This window comes from Thalassophryne amazonica, chromosome 18 (assembly GCF_902500255.1).
Source record: "Thalassophryne amazonica chromosome 18, fThaAma1.1, whole genome shotgun sequence".
In the NCBI taxonomy this organism is placed as follows: domain Eukaryota; kingdom Metazoa; phylum Chordata; class Actinopteri; order Batrachoidiformes; family Batrachoididae; genus Thalassophryne; species Thalassophryne amazonica.
In genome coordinates, this window is record NC_047120.1 from 11,303,082 (window position 1) to 11,325,120 (window position 22,039).

Below are 22,039 nucleotides of genomic sequence, written 5' to 3' on the forward strand. Positions count from 1 at the left end.
GTCACAACAAAGAGGATGGGGCATGTGATGACGCAATATCACAAAGAGGAAAATGTTCAGTTCAGTGTTTGTGCACTTTGTACCCTTTGTCCTTTGTGCCGTGGTCCTTCATTACCTTTAGTGACGAGGCAAACTGTCATCACTGCTGATTGTTACCAGGTCTGAACAACCTGAACCACAGGTGCTCCTTACCAGGTCTTAACAAAACAGTCTGCAGTCAGCTGATCATCACCTCTTCTCAGCAAGACTCTTTTTAGTCAAAAAAAAAGAGTCTTGCTTTAATCTTTAGTCTTAGTCTTTTTAAACAAAATGTTTTCCACAGCACAACCAAAGGTAATTTCTGTCTAATTTCACTATTTGATTCCCTGTTTGATTGTAACCTGTATTTTCTTTCAAGTGTCCATTTTTAGAGAAATCTTACAAATGAACTAGAAGTTAAATTATACATCTTGTTGCCTCCATCTGGAGGTGGTCCCCGGGCACTGGACTGTAGCTCTCCACTGCCCCTAGTGGTTAGATTGTGTTTAACTGTAATTAGTATGGGTTCAATGCAGAGGACACATTTTGTTGTTTGTACAATGACAATAAAGGCTTTTCTTCTTCCTCCTCCTTCTTCACAACATTGCAGGAGTCATGGTCAGATGATGAAGAACAGCCCTTCATCCTCAAAATTAAACCTTTGCAAAAGAAGAAGAAGAAAAAGAACAAGAATCTGTACAGTGATGGGTCACCATCAAAACAGAGGTCGCCCTTCACACTCCATGACTACATTGTGGCAGCGACTGAAGACAAACTCCATCCTGATGACACGGTGGACCAGCATCCGAGGATGGTGAGTCTGATTGTCCATTTGGGAGCAAATGACTTTGCATGTTGTGATGCTAAACATCAAAAACAAGATTTTATTGTACATTTTAGCAAAACATTGGGAGGTGGGTTTTCATTTTTGGACCTGCTCCCTTATTTAATCATGGAATTGAACATTGTTGTCACACTTCATGTTATTATTGTTTTTGTTGTACACAGAGCTGTGAGGATCAGAAAAATAAGGAGAGGCAGATGGAAGAAACATCAAAAAAGGAGCAATTTGACAACGAGTTTCCACCTATGGAGCCTGTGAAACCTGCCAAAGTGGAGGTCATCACAGCGACACCGCCCACTAGCCAGCCAGTGAAGCCGACTGTCGAGGTCAGCAGACAAACCCCAGCCACTGAACAGCCGGACAGACTAATAGTCGAGTTCTGCACAGCAAAGCCAGCTGCTAGACGGTCTGGCAAACCTAAAATCAAGGTGAGCTCAGTGACACCAGCTGCAAAAAATCCCTACGAAACCAGTAGTTGGGCTCAGCAGAGTGATGCCAGCCAGTAAACACCCTGAGAAAGTTGTAGTCCAGTTTGGCACTGTGAAGATGGTCCCTAAACAGCCTCTAAAACCTGCTCGGGTTGAGGTCAGCACAGCTGAGACGACCACCGACGACCTGCCAGAAACTCATCAGGAGTTACTCAAAATAAAAATCAGTTTCAAGAAGGAGCTGGCAGATATCACAAAAGGACATGACAGTGAGTTGCAAACCATGGAGGAAATTTATTTAAGGAATTTGGAAGACCAGAAGGCCAATGCAGAGGAGGAACTGACAAAACAACAACAGCAATTTCAACAAAAGCTGGAAGCTCAGACCAGGTATGCCAAGAAAGAGCTGGACTCAGTGAGGGAAGAGCACAACAAGAAGCTGAGAGCAACGGAAGGGAAATTCCAGAAAGACCTCAAAGATCAGATGGCCACCACAGAGAAAGAGTTGAAGGAACAAGAGACTCAGTTCCAACAAAAGCTGGACGCTCAGAGCAGAAATGCCCAGAAAGAGATTGAAGTATTGAGGGAGGACATCAAGAAAGAGCTCCGATCAAAGGAAGCAAGCTTCCAGCAGGAGCTTGAGACTCCTTGAGACAGCGAAAAGGAGCTGAAGGAACAAGAAGCTCGATTCAGACAAAAGCTGGAAGCTCAGAGAAGTAATGCCCAAAAAGAGATGGATGCACTGAAGAAGGACTTCAACAAAGAGCTTAGAGAAAAGGAAGCAAGTTTCCAGAAGGAGCTCGAGGGGCAGAAGTCAAGAGCCAGAAATGACCTGAAAGAGCAAGAACTCCAATTCAGGGAAAAGCTGGAAGGCCAGGAAGCCAGATTTGAAAAGAAGATGGAATCCAAAAGGAGCCGTTCCTGGGTTTATATTGCAGGTGGGACTTGTGCTCTCATTGGGTTCTTGGCAGGAAAGATGTTGATAAAATAACAAGAAGTCTGAGAGAGAACTGGACAACTGGGCAGGGAAAAACAAAAGTTGTAGAAAATAAAATCAATTTTGCAATAATCAATAAAATCATTTTTTTGCAGTAATCAATATGTGCTTGTTGTTTGGTTTGTTAGCTTTTCATTTTTATTGACCATTTTCAGACATAGTCCCTCTTTTTTCAGAGCTCCTAAGAATGTGGACAAACTACACTGCACACACAATTATTACACAAGTTGTACTCCTTTACTCCAGCAATCACGTACAGCGTTTGTAGACTTCATGTGACACGTACACAGCAACTATGACAGCAACCATGACGTCTGAGTCAATCTGTCCACAGACTCCGCCCATTCCATACGGTGAGACTGAAGGTTGAGTCTTTTGATCTAGTGTGTGCAATACAAAAAGAAAAAAGAAAAAGAAAGTGCATGAACAATTTAACTTAATCACTGAAATTTCAAAACCAACAAGTAATAGTGAACAATGACAAAAAATGGCAACCCTAATCCTTCAAACTGTAATGGGTAAATATTTTCTTTTTGTAAAGCCTTTTAAAACCAACCAATGTACCAAGTATTTTAATATTATCAGGACAATTATTCCAAATATTAACACCCCTGACGCTGGAAACACAATGAATTTTGACAGTAGTACGGATTAGAGGATGACATTTTTCGGGAATTCCCGTGGGTCACGTGATTCCCGCGGGATGGGAGTCAAAATTTTAGCAATCACGTGATTGGGATGGGACGGGAATAGAAATGAACAGAAGCGGGCGGAAGCGGGAATGCCAAAAATAGATGATGATTTTCATCTATTTAAAACAACCAAAACACGTTCACACCGCGATCAGACGCTACAAATTCGCGGGGGTCGCGTGGCGACGGACGCGCCTCCTTCACCCGGTGTGTCGCTCTGCTTTTGCTGCGAAAATTCGCCCCGGTGCGTCATCAAATAGGAGGAGCGTCCATTCCGCTCGCCGGCTCCGGTTGTCAGTTAACATGACGGACAGGGACGTAGGTTTGCATATGGACCATAGGGACAAGTCACAACCAATATTTTGGGATGGCAAAATAGTCCCTACCAATATTTAGCATTTTTGTTTATATAACAAAATCATTCACTATTTTTTTGCGAACTCGATACTATAATTTTAGTCGTCACGTTTTGTGTTTTCGACGTGCCAGAATGACAGGGTTACCCATGTTGCAATTTCACTGGCTCACGTTCTTCTCACGTGGACGTAAACAAAGCGCATCTCGTGGCAGGCAGTGCTTCATTTGTAAAGTGGGAGGTCCCGGAGCGCAGAGGATGGGTGGCTCCGGTGCAGTGTTGCCAGATGTACGATAATTATCGTATTTGTACGATAGTTTTGCCCTCTGTACGATCAATAATGGGAAAAAAAACCCAAATATGTATGATAATTTCAGTTGGTTGCCAAAACACGCATCTCTCTCTGACACCCAAGAATCATTTTGCAGGCGTTGCACTCAGGCGGCATCAAAGACACACCACACACAGGGCTGCTGCTGGCTTTGGGCTGCCGGGACAGTCATTTGAATGAGTTCCCATCCAATCTCTGCAGGACAGGACAGGAAGATTCCCCAACCAACATCTTTTTTTTTTTTTTCGAAACTGTATTTCAACAAATGCAATAACAAACGAACAAAATACAAGAGCAAAGAGATATACAAGAAAAATTAAAAAAAAGTTCAAGTTCCTTATGGAGGTGTCAACATTTTTTCTGTGTTCAACAAAATCTGCACAAGTGGCATCGGATGACGACAGCGACCTCGAGGTTGAATTCGACTCTTTCTAGTCTGGTAATTAACACATGTTTGTGTTACTTCACAGTCTGGTAGTGCATTTGCTTGTGCATTTGCGTTCTTTTGTGCCATAGTTTCCCCATTAATATAATTACTGTTTAAAAATGTGACATAAAATTCTTTGTAAATTTTAAAAAAAAAACGCTAAAATAGCTACGTTGTATGCGTTTTGTTTGTGTACGATAATTTCTCCCAAAATACGATAATTTTGAGGTTTTGGTACGATAGTTTCATATTTCATATCTGGCAACACTGCTCCGGTGCAGAAAAACAAGAAGGGCGGGGGGGAGGAGTTGCGAACAATGCTGTGCGCCACACTTAAAATAAACTGCACACCCACACAAACACGCACACACACCTTCACAAATGACACTAACATCCTGCCCTTTTCCTCAAAAAATACTACATTTATGTTTGCTGTCTGTCTCTGTACTTTTCTGTCACTTTTGCGCTCTTTTTCATACTTTTCCCTCGTTTCAAAAGTCACCGAACGCACTTTACTGTAATATATGCAACATATAGCACACTGTTGGAAAGCACGGGTTCTTGGCTTGCTGTCAGTGTTGAAATTTTTCAGAGTGAGGGCTTACATGAGAACTTACGGTAATGAGAATCAGCGGCGCACTAGTGTGAAACTTCCGTGTTTTTCCTCTGTGTTATGACATCACAGGCTTACGTTTACCGTAATACACCATATATATCATTGGAAATCCATTTTTTTTTTTTGGCAAATTAGGTTGCCAGATACCTACAACTGCATTATTGATGAAGAGAATAGATTATACATCTTGTTTGCAAAAACTTTTTTTTTTTTTTTTTTTTGTTAGCTCCACAAGTATTTTTTTTTTGTTGTCTTGTTCTCTCAGGTGTAGGCCTATAGAATAGATTCGTGATTTTGGGTGCTATTTGTTTGTTTGCCTACACACTTAATATTGTAAATAAAGTGTTAAATTATTCAGCATTATGTCGTCATATGTTATGTATTATGCTGTACTTGTGCGTCTAATGGTATGAGTGGGATAGGGGGTGATGGTGGTGAGCAGGGGGGCCGGGTGGGGGGGGGGGGTGTTATTGTCCCTACCAAAGCTGAGACCAAACCTACGCCCTTGATGACGGATGTTGATCACACAGAGCGAGTTGTTGTGGAAAGCTCATTATCAGTATCATTATTTGCTTCAGGAGCTGTGTCTGGATGACGACCGTCCTTCCACCTCTGCAGGCGCAGTTTGAGGACCAACTGTCCCATTCACGCGCGCGCATGTCAATCAATCAATCAATTTTATTTATATAGCGCCAAATCACAACAAACAGTTGCCCCAAGGCGCTTTATATTGTAAGGCAAGGCCATACAATAAAAACCCCAACGGTCAAAACGACCCCCTGTGAGCAAGCACTTGGCGACAGTGGGAAGGAAAAACTCCCTTTTAACAGGAAGAAACCTCCAGCAGAACCAGGCTCAGGGAGGGGCAGTCTTCTGCTGGGACTAGTTGGGGCTGAGGGACAGAACCAGGAAAAAGACATGCTGTGGAGGGGAGCAGAGATCAATCACTAATGATTAAATGCAGAGTGGTGCATACAGAGCAAAAAGAGAAAGAAACACTCAGTGCATCATGGGAACCCCCCAGCAGTCTAAGTCTATAGCAGCATAACTAAGGGATGGTTCAGGGTCACCTGATCCAGCCCTAACTATAAGCTTTAGCAAAAAGGAAAGTTTTAAGCCTAATCTTAAAAGTAGAGAGGGTGTCTGTCTCCCTGATCTGAATTGGGAGCTGGTTCCACAGGAGAGGCGCCTGAAAGCTGAAGGCTCTGCCTCCCATTCTACTCTTACAAACCCTAGGAACTACAAGTAAGCCTGCAGTCTGAGAGCGAAGCGCTCTATTGGGGTGATATGGTACTACGAGGTCCCTAAGATAAGATGGGACCTGATTATTCAAAACCTTATAAGTAAGAAGAAGAATTTTAAATTCTATTCTAGAATTAACAGGAAGCCAATGAAGAGAGGCCAATATGGGTGAGATATGCTCTCTCCTTCTAGTCCCCGTCAGTACTCTAGCTGCAGCATTTTGAATTAACTGAAGGCTTTTTAGGGAACTTTTAGGACAACCTGATAATAATGAATTACAATAGTCCAGCCTAGAGGAAATAAATGCATGAATTAGTTTTTCAGCATCACTCTGAGACAAGACCTTTCTGATTTTAGAGATATTGCGTAAATGCAAAAAAGCAGTCCTACATATTTGTTTAATATGCGCTTTGAATGACATATCCTGATCAAAAATGACTCCAAGATTTCTCACAGTATTACTAGAGGTCAGGGTAATGCCATCCACAGTAAGGATCTGGTTAGACACCATGTTTCTAAGATTTGTGGGGCCAAGTACAATATCTTCAGTTTTATCTGAGTTTAAAAGCAGGAAATTAGAGGTCATCCATGTCTTTATGTCTGTAAGACAATCCTGCAGTTTAGCTAATTGGTGTGTGTCCTCTGGCTTCATGGATAGATAAAGCTGGGTATCATCTGCGTAACAATGAAAATTTAAGCAATACCGTCTAATAATACTGCCTAAGGGAAGCATGTATAAAGTGAATAAAATTGGTCCTAGCACAGAACCTTGTGGAACTCCATAATTAACTTTAGTCTGTGAAGAAGATTCCCCATTTACATGAACAAATTGTAATCTATTAGACAAATATGATTCAAACCACCGCAGCGCAGTGCCTTTAATACCTATGGCATGCTCTAATCTCTGTAATAAAATTTTATGGTCAACAGTATCAAAAGCAGCACTGAGGTCTAACAGAACAAGCACAGAGATGAGTCCACTGTCCGAGGCCATAAGAAGATCATTTGTAACCTTCACTAATGCTGTTTCTGTACTATGATGAATTCTAAAACCTGACTGAAACTCTTCAAATAGACCATTCCTCTGCAGATGATCAGTTAGCTGTTTTACAACTACCCTTTCAAGAATTTTTGAGAGAAAAGGAAGGTTGGAGATTGGCCTATAATTAGCTAAGATAGCTGGGTCAAGTGATGGCTTTTTAAGTAATGGTTTAATTACTGCCACCTTAAAAGCCTGTGGTACATAGCCAACTAATAAAGATAGATTGATCATATTTAAGATCGAAGCATTAAATAATGGTAGGGCTTCCTTGAGCAGCCTGGCAGGAATGGGGTCTAATAAACATGTTGATGGTTTGGATGAAGTAACTAATGAAAATAACTCAGACAGAACAATCGGAGAGAAAGAGTCTAACCAAATACCGGCATCACTGAAAGCAGCCAAAGATAACGATACGTCTTTGGGATGGTTATGCGTAATTTTTTCTCTAATAGTTAAAATTTTGTTAGCAAAGAAAGTCATGAAGTCATTACTAGTTAAAGTTAATGGAATACTCAGCTCAATAGAGCTCTGACTCTTTGTCAGCCTGGCTACAGTGCTGAAAAGAAACCTGGGGTTGTTCTTATTTTCTTCAATTAGTGATGAGTAGAAAGATGTCCTAGCTTTACGGAGGGCTTTTTTATAGAGCAACAGACTCTTTTTCCAGGCTAAGTGAAGATCTTCTAAATTAGTGAGACGCCATTTCCTCTCCAACTTACGGGTTATCTGCTTTAAGCTACGAGTTTGTGAGTTATACCACAGAGTCAGGCACTTCTGATTTAAAGCTCTCTTTTTTAGAGGAGCTACAGCATCCAAAGTTGTCTTCAATGAGGATGTAAAACTATTGACAAGATACTCTATCTCACTTACAGAGTTTAGGTAGCTACTCTGTACTGTGTTGGTATATGGCATTAGAGAACATAAAGAAGGAAACATATCCTTAAACCTAGTTACAGTGCTTTCTGAAAGACTTCTAGTGTAATGAAACTTATTCCCCACTGCTGGGTAGTCCATCAGAGTAAATGTAAATGTTATTAAGAAATGATCAGACAGAAGGGAGTTTTCAAGGGAATACTGTTAAGTCTTCTATTTCCATACCATAAGTCAGAACAAGATCTAAGATATGATTAAAGTGGTGGGTGGACTCATTTACTTTTTGAGCAAAGCCAATAGAGTCTAATAATAGATTAAATGCAGTGTTAAGGCTGTCATTCTCAGCATCTGTGTGGATGTTAAAATCGCCCACTATAATTATCTTATCTGAGCTAAGCACTAAGTCAGACAAAAGGTCTGAAAATTCACCGAGAAACTCACAGTAACGACCAGGTGGACGATAGATAATAACAAATAAAACTGGTTTTTTGGGACTTCCAATTTGGATGGACAAGACTAAGAGTCAAGCTTTCAAATGAATTAAAGCTCTGTCTGGGTTTTTGATTAATTAATAAGCTGGAATGGAAGATTGCTGCTAATCCTCCGCCCCGGCCCGTGCTACGAGCATTCTGACAGTTAGTGTGACTCAGGGGTGTTGACTCATTTAAACTAACATATTCATCCTGCTGTAACCAGGTTTCTGTAAGGCAGAATAAATCAATATGTTGATCAATTATTATATCATTTACCAACAGGGACTTAGAAGAGAGAGACCTAATGTTTAATAGACCACATTTAACTGTTTTAGTCTGTGGTGCAGTTGAAGGTGCTATATTATTTTTTCTTTTTGAATTTTTATGCTTAAATAGATTTTTGCTGGTTATTGGTGGTCTGGGAGCAGGCACCGTCTCTACGGGGATGGGGTAATGAGGGGATGGCAGGGGGAGAGAAGCTGCAGAGAGGTGTGTAAGACTACAACTCTGCTTCCTGGTCCCAACCCTGGATAGTCACGGTTTGGAGGATTTAAGAAAATTGGCCAGATTTCTAGAAATGAGAGCTGCTCCATCCAAAGTGGGATGGATGCCGTCTCTCCTAACAAGACCAGGTTTTCCCCAGAAGCTTTGCCAATTATCTATGAAGCCCACCTCATTTTTTGGACACCACTCAGACAGCCAGCAATTCAAGGAGAACATGCGGCTAAACATGTCACTCCCGTTCCGATTGGGGAGGGGCCCAGAGAAAACTACAGAGTCCGACATTGTTTTTGCAAAGTTACACACCGATTTAATGTTAATTTTATTGACCTCCGATTGGCGTAACCGGGTGTCATTACTGCCGACGTGAATTACAATCTTACCAAATTTACGCTTAGCCTTAGCCAGCAGTTTCAAATTTATCTCATCAATAGTTTTACATCCTCATTGAGCACAACTTTGGATGCTGTAGCTCCTCTGAAAAAGAGAGCTTTAAATCAGAAGTGCCTGTCTCTGTGGTATAACTCACAAACTCGCAGCTTAAAGCAGATAACCCGTAAGCTGGAGAGGAAATGGCGTCTCACTAATTTATAAGATCTTCACTTAGCCTGGAAAAAGAGTCTGGTGCTCTATAAAAAAAGCCCTCCATAAAGCTAGGACATCTAACTACTCATCACTAATCGAAGAAAATAAGAACAACCCCAGGTTTCTTTTCAGCACTGTAGCCAGGCTGACAAAGAGTCAGAGCTCTATTGAGCCGAGTATTCCTTTAACTTTAACTAGTAATGACTTCATGACTTTCTTTGCTAATAAAATTTTAACTAGAGAAAAAATTACTCATAACCATCCCAAAGACATATCGTTATCTTTGGCTGCTTTCAATAATGCTGGTATTTGGTTAGACTCTTTCTCTCCGATTGTTCTGTCTGAGTTATTTTCATTAGTCACTTCCTCCAAACCATCAACATGTCTATTAGACCCCATTCCTACCAGGATGCTCAAGGAAGCCCTACCGTTAATTAATGCTTTGATCTTAAATATGATCTTTTAAGGTGGCAGTAATTAAACCATTACTTAAAAAGCCATCACTTGACCCAGCTATCTTAGCTAATTATAGGCCAATCTCCAACCTTCCTTTTCTCTCAAAAAATCTTGAAAGGGTAGTTGTAAAACAGCTAACTGATCATCTGCAGAGGAATGGTCTATTTGAAGAGTTTCAGTCAGGTTTTAGAATTCATCATAGTACAGAAACAGCATTAGTGAAGGTTACAAATGATCTTCTTATGGCCTCGGACAGTGGACTCATCTCTGTGCTTGTTCTGTTAGACCTCAGTGCTGCTTTTGATACTGTTGACCATAAAATTTTATTACAGAGATTAGAGCATGCCATAGGTATTAAAGGCACTGCGCTGCGGTGGTTTGAATCATATTTGTCTAATAGATTACAATTTGTTCATGTAAATAGGGAGTCTTCTTCACAGACAAAGGTTAATTATAGAGTTCCACAAGGTTCTGTGCTAGGACCAATTTTATTCACTTTATATATGCTTCCCTTAGGCAGTATTATTAAAAAGCATTGCTTAAATTTTCATTGTTACGCAGATGATACCCAGATTTATCTATCCATGAAGCCAGAGGACACACACCAATTAGTTAAACTGCAGGAATGTCTTACAGACATAAAGACATGGATGACCTCTAATTTCCTGCTTTTAAATTCAGATAAAACTGAAGTTATTGTACTTGGCCCCACAAATCTTAGAAACATGGTGTCTAACCAGATCCTTACTCTGGATGGCATTACCCTGACCTCTAGTAATACTGTGAGAAATCGTGGAGTCATTTTTGATTAGGATATGTCCTTCAGTGCGCATATTAAGCAAATATGTAGGACTGCTTTTTACATTTGCGCAATATCTCTAAAATTAGAAAGGTCTTAGAAAGGCTCCTCTCCTCTGGAACCAGCTCCCAATTCGGATCAGGGAGACAGACACACCCTCTCTACTTTTAAGATTAGTGTAGCTGTCGCAGCTAAATGTTTCATTAATATTTTTTATGGTTGTAATTTATTCATTTTTGTATCCACATAATATTGGAGTACCTGTGTTGCACTGCAGACCACTAGTGGTTTAATTGGGTAGTGGCAGGAAATAGTCACGTGTATGAATTAGCAAGAACGACAACGAGTTTCCAGAGACGGCAGAGACAGATATGAGGAGCAATGAAGAAAAAGAAGTTGAGAAATAAAGACTTTGACTAAGAAAATAATTCCAGCCACTCCTATATGTTGGTGTAGTGGGCGCACACGGTACGTGAGATTATTTTTGTTGAATGTGGATGTTGTATTTAATTTTATGTACAAGTTTCACCAAATATGTATATTTTTATTTGTCTTCGCTATAGTTTTTCACGGTGTGGTCAGAAGACGCCTTATTGGAAAATAAATGCTGACAAAACATCAGTTGAATCGTGGCTTTATCTGCACCCAACAAAAACCTATTAGGAGCGGCTACAGTGAAAAACGTGTCCCATTTGGTGCCAATTGAAGATCGTGTCCTAGCCTACTGAATGCTGTCAGTGACGGTGCAACACGTGCCCCACACTAGAAACAGCGAGGAAACAACGTGGTCTGTCCCTGCCGGTGTGAGAGAGGAACCAGAGAGCAGCGTGGTACCTGCGAGACCCTGCTTCAAGGAATCAAGATTAATGTGGAAATCAGACTCCATCACCCTGCAGCAGCTGGATTTCCAAACTCAGACAGCTTTTCCAGTTGAATAGAAACAAACTAAAGCTACATCTCAACACAGTGCAATTCTACAGTGAGCAACAGTTCCTAAAGGATATCAGGTCAGACTGTACCTACAGAGTTTGATCATATTAACCAACATACAAAACAAAAAAGAGAGAAGAGTTGATAATACTGTAAATTGTTTTCTGAATATGTTTTAAGTTTATCCTGTGCTGTTACGGGTTTTGTTTGCTACTCAAAATACTGTGTTGCATTAGGTTCACTGTACAAATATTTTTGAGATGGATCAGAGTACTTCAGACAGTCGTGTGTTAGAGGAAGTAATTGCAGCTCTAGAAGCAGAAAAGGCTCATTTAGTGGCTGAATTACAGAATGAACTTGAAGATTCAGTTAGAGATGACATTGAAGCTCGCTTAGGGGAGATCTATGCAGATCTTGAAATACACAGAATAGGGCAACCCCAACCTACAAATGAAGTTAAAACAGAACTTAGGCATTCAGAAAGAGATAGACGGCCGACTGAGAAAATGTTAGAACTTAAAAGGGACGACATAATAAACAAAGAAAGAAGTTTTATGTCAAAATATGTGCACTTTAAGGCAGAAGTTCAATTTGCAAGGTCTAAACTGAAAGTAGAGTGCTCTAAAGCTGAGCTAAGTGACATGATTCAAAAGGTTGAAGCTTGTGAGTCAGATTTAAAACAAAACTATTCTGCTTTGCATTCACTAACTGTGCCATCACAGGACATAAGAAGAAAAATGGACAGTTGCAATGCAGTTTCCACTGACATCATTATACTTTTGAAGAGACGTTATGCAGATGTTGACACGGAGTTTGACGCACAAGCTGCAAAAGAATCACTCCTTCAGTTACTGCAAAGAGAGGATGCAAGGTCAATATAAGGATCAACAGTGTCACGGGCTGAAAGGAGTCAGTACAACAGTGTTAGTGAGCACAGTACTAATGTTTCTGCAAAAGTATAATGATGTCAGTCAGAAACCAGCTTCAGCTGCTTACTCTGAGTTTAAAAATAAGCAGATTTCTCAAGGTGCGTCAGTCCCACAGTCTGGTGGTTGTAAAATGTTAACAAAAGATAGTGAAGTTTCTCTAGTCCAAGCGTTAAAGGAATCACTCACCATGACTAGACTTCCAGTCCCAGAACCATTTGTATTCAGTGGGGATCCGCTAAAGTTCACAGAGTGGAGCACTTGCTTCAAGGCTCTCATAGAGATGAGTTGTGTAGATTCAGCACATCGGCTTTTCTATCTCAAGAAGTATACTCAACAAAAATATAAACGCAACACTTTTGGTTTTGCTCCCATTTTGTATGAGATGAACTCAAAGATCTAAAACTTTTTCCACATACACAATATCACCATTTCCCTCAAATATTGTTCACAAACCAGTCTAAATCTGTGATAGTGAGCACTTCTCCTTTGCTGTGATAATCCATCCCACCTCACAGATGTGCCATACCAAGATGCTGATTAGACACCATGATTAGTGCACAGGTGTGCCTTAGACTGCCCACAATAAAAGGCCACTCTGAAAGGTGCAGTTTTGTTTTATTGGGGGGGGGATACCAGTCAGTATCTGGTGTGACCACCATTTGCCTCATGCAGTGCAACACATCTCCTTCGCATCATCCGTGAAGAGAACACCTCTCCAGTGTGCCAAACGCCAGCGAATGTGAGCATTTGCCCACTCAAGTCGGTTACGACGACGAACTGGAGTCAGGTCGAGACCCCGATGAGGACGACGAGCATGCAGATGAGCTTCCCTGAGACGGTTTCTGACAGTTTGTGCAGATATTCTTTGGTTATGCAAACCAATTGTTTCAGCAGCTGTCCGAGTGGCTGGTCTCAGACGATCTTGGGGGTGAACGTGCTGGATGTGGAGGTCCTGGGCTGGTGTGGTTACACGTGGTCTGCGGTTGTGAGGCTGGTTGGATGTACTGCCAAATTCTCTGAAACGACTTTGGAGACGGCTTATGGTAGAGAAATGAACATTCAATACACGAGCAACAGCTCTGGTTGACATTCCTGCTGTCAGCATGCCAATTGCACACTCCCTCAAATCTTGCGACATCTGTGAGATTGTGCTGTGTGATAAAACTGCACCTTTCAGAGTGGCCTTTTATTGTGGGCAGTCTAAGGCACACCTGTGCACTAATCATGGTGTCTAATCAGCATCTTGATATGGCACACCTGTGAGGTGGGATGGATTATCTCAGCAAAGGGGAAGTGCTCACTATCACAGATTTAGACTGGTTTGTGAACAATATTTGAGGGAAATGGTGATATTGTGTATGTGGAAAAAGTTTTAGATCTTTGATTTCATCTCATACAAAATGGGAGCAAAACCAAAAGTGTTGCGTTTATATTTTTGTTGAGTGTACATAAGTGGGGAAGCACTTAGTGTATTAGAAGGGACATTTTACAGAAGTGATCAGGAAGCCTATGTTCAGGCTTGGGATGCCTTAAACAAACGTTATGGCCATCCCTTTGTAGTTCAGAGAGAGCTTTCAGAGGAAAACTAAGCAGTTGGCCTAAGATTGGGTCAAAAGAGTTGCTTAAATTGAGAGAGTTCAGTGATTTCCTCATTTCATGTAAAAACGCTATGCCCCATGTACAAGGTCTTAGGGTCTTAGACGATTGTGAGGAAAATCAAAAAATACTCTTAAAACTTCCAGACTGGGCAACGACTCGCTGGAATAGACATGTGACCAAAGCATTGGATGAAGGGAAGGAATATCCAACTTTTGCTGAATTTGCTGACTTTGTGGCTGAAGAAGCACGCATAGCATGCAACCCAGTCTCCTCCCTGTTTGCGTTACGGACATTTCACAAACCAGATAAAGAACACAGGCGCCTTAAGGCTAGTGTTCTAACAACTACAACAAAGGTTAACAAAAATACAAGGGCTACAAGTACTCAGAATAACAAGGGATTCAAACCTAGCCCTTCTGCTGCTCAGAACAAAAGACGAATTGAATGTATCTGTTGTAAGCAAAGTCACTTTATCTACAAATGTGGAAAATTTGCAGAAATGTCACTTGAAGAGAAGAAAAAATTGTCACTGAGAATAACATGCTTCAGCTGCCTCAGAGTTGGTCACTTCTCAAAAGACTGTCGTCAATAACGTGCTTCAGCTGCCTCAGAGTTGGTCACTTCTCAAAAGACTGTCGTCAATAACGTGCTTCAGCTGTCTCAGAGTTGGTCACTTCTCAAAAGACTGTCGTCAAAGGGCTACTTGTAATGTTTGCAGAAAAACCCATCCTACTCCACTTCATGAGGACCGCCCACAAGTAGACAAACCTGAAACGCCACTATCAGAGGACAATGCTTCTGCCATGTCAAACAACGTGAAAGTGGACAATAGCGATCGAACATCAGTGATCATCCCAGTGTGGCTATCTTGTGCGGAAGGTAATGGACTTGAAATCTTGGTTTACGCACTGCTAGACACTCAAAGCAGCAATACGTTCATTGCCCAAGATATCTGCGAAAAAATTCAAGCATTTACAGAACCAGTCAAGTTAAAACTGACTACAATGACAGACAGGGGATCTATTGTACAGAGTCAGAGAGTGGATGGACTAAAAGTAAGAGGGTACCATTCACAAGAGTACATTGAGCTACCACCCACATACACTCATGAGTACATCCCCCTTGAACAAAACAGCATTCCCACACGTGAAACGGCAAAAAGGTGGGCACATCTCCAAAGTATTGCTGAGGAGATGCAAGAGCTGTTAGACTGCCCTGCAGCACTTCTAATTGGTTACGATTGTGCAAGAGCTCTAAAACCAAGAAAGGTAATACCGGGCAATGACTATGACCCCTATGCAATTAAAACAGACCTAGGTTGGAGTATAGTGGGATCCGGCAAGCCTTGGACAAGGTCAGTGGAAGTAACTGGAGTATGCTATCGCACTACTCTTAAAGAGATGCCATCTATCACATCGTCTTCTGTGATTAAAGTCCTGGAAACTGATTTTCTGGACACAAATCCTAAAGAAGGAAACATATCACAAGAGGACATTCAGTTTTTGCAGATTTTAAATGAAAACATACACTTCAATGAGGAAGGCCATTTGGAAATGCCTTTACCTTTCAGAGAGCGTCCACAACTTCCAAATAATAAACAGCTGGCAACAATACGCCTGAAACATTTGAAAGCAAAAATGGAAAGAAATCCCAAGTATGCACAGGACTATGTGAGATTTATGAATAGTGTCTTTGGGGATGGTGATGCAGAGGAAGCAGCTGACATGTATGCAGATGGCATCACATGGTATATACCTCACCATGGGGTATACCATCCCAGAAAGCCAGAGAAAATAAGAGTCGTATTGGACTGCTCTGCTAAATGTGAGAACACCTCACTAAATGACACCTTCTCACAGGCCCAGACTTAATCAATACTCTCATTGGGGTACTCTGCAGATTTAGACAACACCAAATCGCCATTACATGTGACGTAGAGAAAATGTTCCACCGCTTTCATGTCACTCCAGAAGACAGAGACTTCTTAAGATTCCTGTGGTGGCAGAATGGGACCACTAATGCAGAGCCCAAAGAGTACCGCATGCGTGTTCATATTTTTGGAGCAGCATCATCACCAGGATGCACAAACTATGGCATGAAATACCTTGCTCGAGAACATGAAAAGGCCTATCCATTGGCAGCCAGCTTTATTTCCAAAAACTTTTACATGGATGACAGATTAATCAGTGTTGATTCAGTCCAAAAGGCAAAACAGTTGGTCAGTCAAGCACAAGAGATCTGTGCAAAGGGAAAATTGCGCTTACACAAATTTGTTTGCAACAAAAAAGAGGTGTTAGAGGTCTTATCAAGTCAGAGCATGCTAATAGTGGCAAAGATGTCAATTTGAACTATTCTGACATTCCAATGCAAAGTCTTCTAGGAGTAAAATGGAATGTTGAGGCAGATTCATTCTCATTCAATGTTGTGCTCAAAGAAAAACCTGCCACACGGCGAGGAATCCTGGCAACAGTTGCAAGTGTGTATGATCCATTAGGATTTCTTTCTCCATACATTCTAACGGGGAAACAAGTGCTACAGGAAATGTGCAAACGTGGCATAGGATGGAATGAACCTATTCCCCCTGCATTGGAAACCAAATGGAAAATATGGTTAAATGATCTGGAAAATCTACCAAAGATTCAAATACCAAGATGCTTCATTCCTGATGACATGGGCACATTGCAAAGAATCGAGCTGCATCATTTCTCCGATGCCAGCAGCAGTGGCTACGGGCAGTGCTCATACATAAGGGTTGTTGCTGAAGACAAAGTACACTGTGCTCTGGTTATGGGAAAGGCCAGAGTGGCCCCAACTAGAGTAGTCACAATACCACGTCTCGAGCTCACTGCGGCTACAGTCTCAGCAGGAGTAAGTAAATTCCTGAGAACAGAGCTTGAGCTAAAAATTGACGAGGAATTTTTCTGGACTGATTCCCAGGTAGTACTTGGATACATTAAAAATGAAGCCAGGCGCTTTCATGTTTTTGTCACCAATCGAGTACAGAAAGTAAGAGACTTTACAGATCCAAAACAGTGGTTCTACATAGAAACAGATCAAAATCCAGCAGATCATGCTTCTAGAGGTCTCAAGGTGGCAGAGCTCATTGACTCAAACTGGCTCAAAGGACCTAGATTTCTATGGGAACGAGAACTTGGTACAAAACCTCTTTCCCCAGAGCTTTTAGTGGGGGACTCTGAAGTGAAAGTTCTTAAAACTAATGTTTTGGAGAGAGACAATTTTCTTGATAGATTCACTAGGTTTTCTGACTGGAACACAGCACTCAATGTTGTTGCAAGGATAAAGAGACTTGGCAAAACATACAAATCGCAGCCCATTAGTGTTGAAGAGAGACGAGCAGCTTCTTTAGCTCTTATTCGGGTAGCACAAAGACAAGCTTTTGAACAAGAAATGAAACAGTTGAGTCATAAAGCAAGCAAATTGCCCAAGACCCCTTTGTTGACAATGACCTACTTAGGGTAGGAGGGAGGTTGAGAAAATCCTCAGCATCTTTTGACTTGAGACACCCAGTTATTCTTCCTAAGGAAGGCATTATCACACAACTGATTCTTGATCATTGTCACAAGAAAACACAACACCAGGGTAGAGGCCAGACATTAAATGCACTTAGAGCCAGCGGCTATTCGATAGTAGGCGCTAGTAAGGTAGTGGCCCGTCACATCAAACGTTGTGTTGTATGCAGAAAAGTACGAGGGCCAACAGAGGAACAGCGTATGGCTGACCTGCCCGCTGATAGGGTACATCCCTCACCCCCTTTCACTTACACAGGAATAGATTGTTTTGGTCCTTTTCACACAAAACAAGGGCAGAAAGAATTCAAACCTTATGGTCTTTTGTTTACGTGTTTAAGCTCCAGAGCTATTCACATCGAAATTTTAGAAGATCTCTCCACTGATGCGTTTATAAATGGCCTGAGATGTTTTATAGCGATCAGAGGAGCCGTGAGACAGATTAGAACCGATCAAGGTACAAATTTTGTCGGAGCTAAGAATGAGTTTGAAAAGGGTCTCTTTGAGCTTGACAAAGATAGGTTAGCTTCTTATTTAGCTAAGAACCAATGTGACTTTCAAATGAATGTTCCTGAAGCGAGTCACCGAGGCGGTGTTTGGGAACGCCAAATCAGAAGTGTCAGAAATGTTTTGAGTTCTGTCCTTGCACAAGCCACAGGAAGGCTGGATGACACCTCATTGAGAACTTTCTTTTACGAGGCCATGTCAAGCATAAACAGTCGCCCACTCACTACTGTTACTATCAATGACCCAAAGGATGCTGAACCTTTGACACCCAATCATTTACTTACGATGAAAGAGTCAGTGCCACTTCCACCTCCAGGCAATTTTGTCAAAGAAGACTTGTACGCTAGAAGGAGATGGCAGAGAGTACAGTATTTGTCAGAACAATTCTGGCACAATTCTTGGTTGGCCCGTTCTGCCTGTCCGTTCGTCTGTGGGTGGTACCCGGACGCGAGACTCACGGTGGCCCCCAGTTCTCTGCAGAAACTCATCCAGACTTGAGAGGAAAACTGGGGACCACGATCCAAGACTACATCAGTTGGTATCCCATGCAGACGGACGACGTGGTGGACCAGGAGGTCAGCAGTCTCCTGGGCCGTTGGGAGCTTCGGGAGGGCCACGAAGTGGGCCGCCTTGGAGAATCGGTCCACTATCGTGAGGATGGTCGTCATGCCCTGGGACGGCGGGAGGCCCGTGACGAAATCCAGGCCGATATAGGACCAGGGGCGATGAGGCACCGGGAGCGGTTGGAGGAGTCCCTGGGTTTTTGAGTGGTCCGCCTTGCCCCTGGCACAGGTGGTGCAAGCTTGGATATACTCCCGGACGTCAGCTTCCATAGACGCCCACCAGAAGCGCTGCCGGACAACTGCCACTGTCCTTCGCACCCCTAGATGACAGGAGAGCTTGGAACCGTGACAGAAGTCCAAGACTGCAGCACTGGCCTCTGGTGGGACGTACATACGATTCTTTGGACAAGTTCCGGGCTCCGTGCCAGGGCCTCCCGGATGGTCTTCTCCATGTCCCAGGTGAGGGTAGCCATGATAGTGGACTCCGGAATGATGGGCTCCGGTGGATCCGACAGCTCTGTTTTGACTTCGTCTTCGTGTATCCGGGACAAGGCATCTGATCTTTGGTTCTTGGTCCCGGGGCGATAGGTGATCCGGAAGTCAAAACGCCCGAAGAACAGTGACCAGCGGGCTTGCCTGGGGTTCAGCCGCTTGGTGGTCCTGATATACTCCAGGTTCCGATGGTCAGTGAAAACCGTGAACGGCACAGACGCTCCCTCCAACAGGTGTCTCCACTCCTCAAGAGTCTCTTTCACCACAAGGAGTTCTCGATTGCCGATGTCATAGTTCCGTTCAGCCGGGGTCAACCTGCGAGAAAAGTAGGCACACGGGTGAAGAACCTTATCGGTCTCTCCGCTCTGGGATAGCACGGCTCCTATCCCTGAGTCAAAGGCGTCCACTTCAACCACAAACTGGCGGCAAGGGTCGGGCTGCACCAGAACTGGTGCAGTCGAGAACCGTCGTTTCAACTCCCTGAACGTGGCTTCGCACCGATCCGACCAGGTGAAGGGGACTTTTGGAGAGGTCAGGGCTGTCAGGGGGCTAACTACCTGACTGTAGCCCTTAATGAACCTACTGTAGAAATTTGCAAAGCCGAGGAACTGTTGCAGCTTCCTACGGCTTGTTTGTTGGGGCCAATCTCTCACCGCCGCAACCTTGGCCGGATCAGGGGCGACGGAGTTGGAGGAGATGATAAACCCCAGGAAGGACAAAGAGGTGCGGTGAAACTCACACTTCTCGCCCTTCACAAAGAGCCGGTTCTCCAACAACCGCTGCAGGACCTGACGTACATGCTGGACATGAGTCTCAGGGTCCGGAGAAAAAATTAGTATATCGTCCAGATATACTAAGACGAATCGGTGCAGGAAGTCCCGCAAGACGTCATTAACCAAAGCTTGGAACGTCACGGGGGCGTTAGTGAGGCCGAACAGCATGGCCAGGTACTCAAAATGACCAAATGGGGTGTTAAATGCCGTCTTCCACTCGTCTCCCTTCCGGACCCGACCCAGGTGGTACGCATTCCTAAGATCCAACTTGGTGAAGATTTTGGCTCCATGCAGGGGCGTGAACACTGAATCTAACAGGGGCAACGGGTATCGATTGCGAACCGTAATCTCATTCAGTCCCCTGTAATCAATGCATGGACGGAGTCCACCGTCTTTCTTGCCCACAAAAAAGAAACCTGCACCCAACGGGGAGGTGGAATTCCGGATCAGCCCGGCAGCTAATGAGTCCCGGATGTAGGTCTCCATTGATTCGCGCTCAGGTCGTGAGAGGTTGTACAGCCTGCTGGACGGGAACTCAACGCCCGGAATCAAATCAATGGCACAATCGTACGGACGGTGCAGGGGAAGGGTGAGTGCCAGATCTTTGCTGAAGAGGTCAGCAAGATCGTGGTACTCAACCGGCACTGCCGTCAGATTGGGAGGGGCTTTAACTTCCTCCTTAGCATGTAAACCGGGAGGAACCGAGGATCCTATCACACCCGATGGCAGGTTTCGCTCCACTGAACCACCACCCCAGACGGCCAATCAATCCGGGGATTGTGTTTCAACATCCACGGGAAGCCCAAAATCATGCGGGAGGTAGAAGGAGTCACAAAAAACTCGATCTCCTCCCGATGATTCCCAGACACCACCAGAGTTACAGGTTGTGTCTTGTGCGTGATTAAAGGGAGAAGGGTGTCATCTAGTGCACGCACCTGCAATGGCGAAGGGAGCGCCACCAGAGGGAGCCCTACCTCCCTAGCCCATCTGCTGTCTAGCAGATTCCCTTCTGACCCCATGTCCACCAGTGCTGGGGCTTGACGGGTTAAATCCCTGCTCAGTATTGTAACTGGGAGTCGTGTGGAAATATGTGTATGTCCCACGTGAATGTCTTGGCCCACCCTAAGCCCAGTTTCTAGGGGCGGGCATTGGTGTTTAACCGCTTGGGGCAGTATCTTAGCTGATGCTCACTCAAGCCGCAGACAAAGCACTCCCCGCGGGCCAGCCTCCTCTGTCTGTTAGGTGGTCTAAATGTGGCCCTGCTCGTGTCCATAGCTTCCTCAGCAGGGGGAGCTGTAGCCACACGGAGCATTGAGACTGTGGAGCGTGGGGAGGGCGGAACCTTTTCGGACCCGGAAGGGAGAGGGAAGGCGCGTGCCCGGCCACGTCCTTCGTCTCGCTCCCGATGGCGTTCCTCTAACCGTATAACGAGATCAATAAGCCCATCTAAATCCCGCGGTTCTTCCTTGGCTACCAGGTGCACCTTCAGGACAGACGACAGTCCGTTTATGAAGGCGGCGCGGAGCGCAGTCATATTCCAGCCAGACCTCGCAGCCGTGATGCGGAAGTCAACTGCATATTCGGCTGCGCTCCGGCGCCCCTGTCTCATTGACAGCAGTACTGTTGAAGCAGTCTCTCCTCTGTTAGGGTGATCAAAAACCGTTCTGAACTCCCTCACAAACCAAGTATAAGTGGTAAGGAGCCGTGAATTTTGCTCCCAAAGTGCCGTAGCCCAAGCGCGTGCCTCACCACGAAGCAAGTTAATTACATAAGCCACCTTACTGGCGTCAGACGCGTACATTACGGGACGTTGTGCAAAGACGAGCGAACACTGCATAAGAAAGTCCGCGCACGTCTCCACACAACCTCCGTACGGCTCTGGGGGACTTATGTATGCTTCAGGGGATGGTGGAACGTCTATATTCTGCACCGGGTCAGCAGGAGGAGGAGCTGCAGCAGCGCCCTGAGCGCGCGCTTCCACCTGCGCGGTGAGAGCCTCCATCGTGCGATTAAGGATGACGTTTTGCTCGGTCATCAGATCCA

The 22,039-nt window shown here is 43.7% G+C and overlaps 1 protein-coding gene across 1 annotated transcript in view; it reads right to left on the reverse strand.

The window, feature by feature from the left end:
- Positions 1 to 2,536: 2,536 nt before the first annotated feature.
- The window catches only part of LOC117531562, a 62,964-nt gene continuing 43,461 nt past the window's right edge, over positions 2,537 to 22,039 (reverse strand). The window contains exon 8 of the mRNA XM_034194683.1: positions 2,537 to 2,667. Within this exon, the coding sequence (XP_034050574.1) occupies positions 2,537 to 2,667 (131 nt within the window). The remainder of the gene's footprint in view (positions 2,668 to 22,039) is intronic.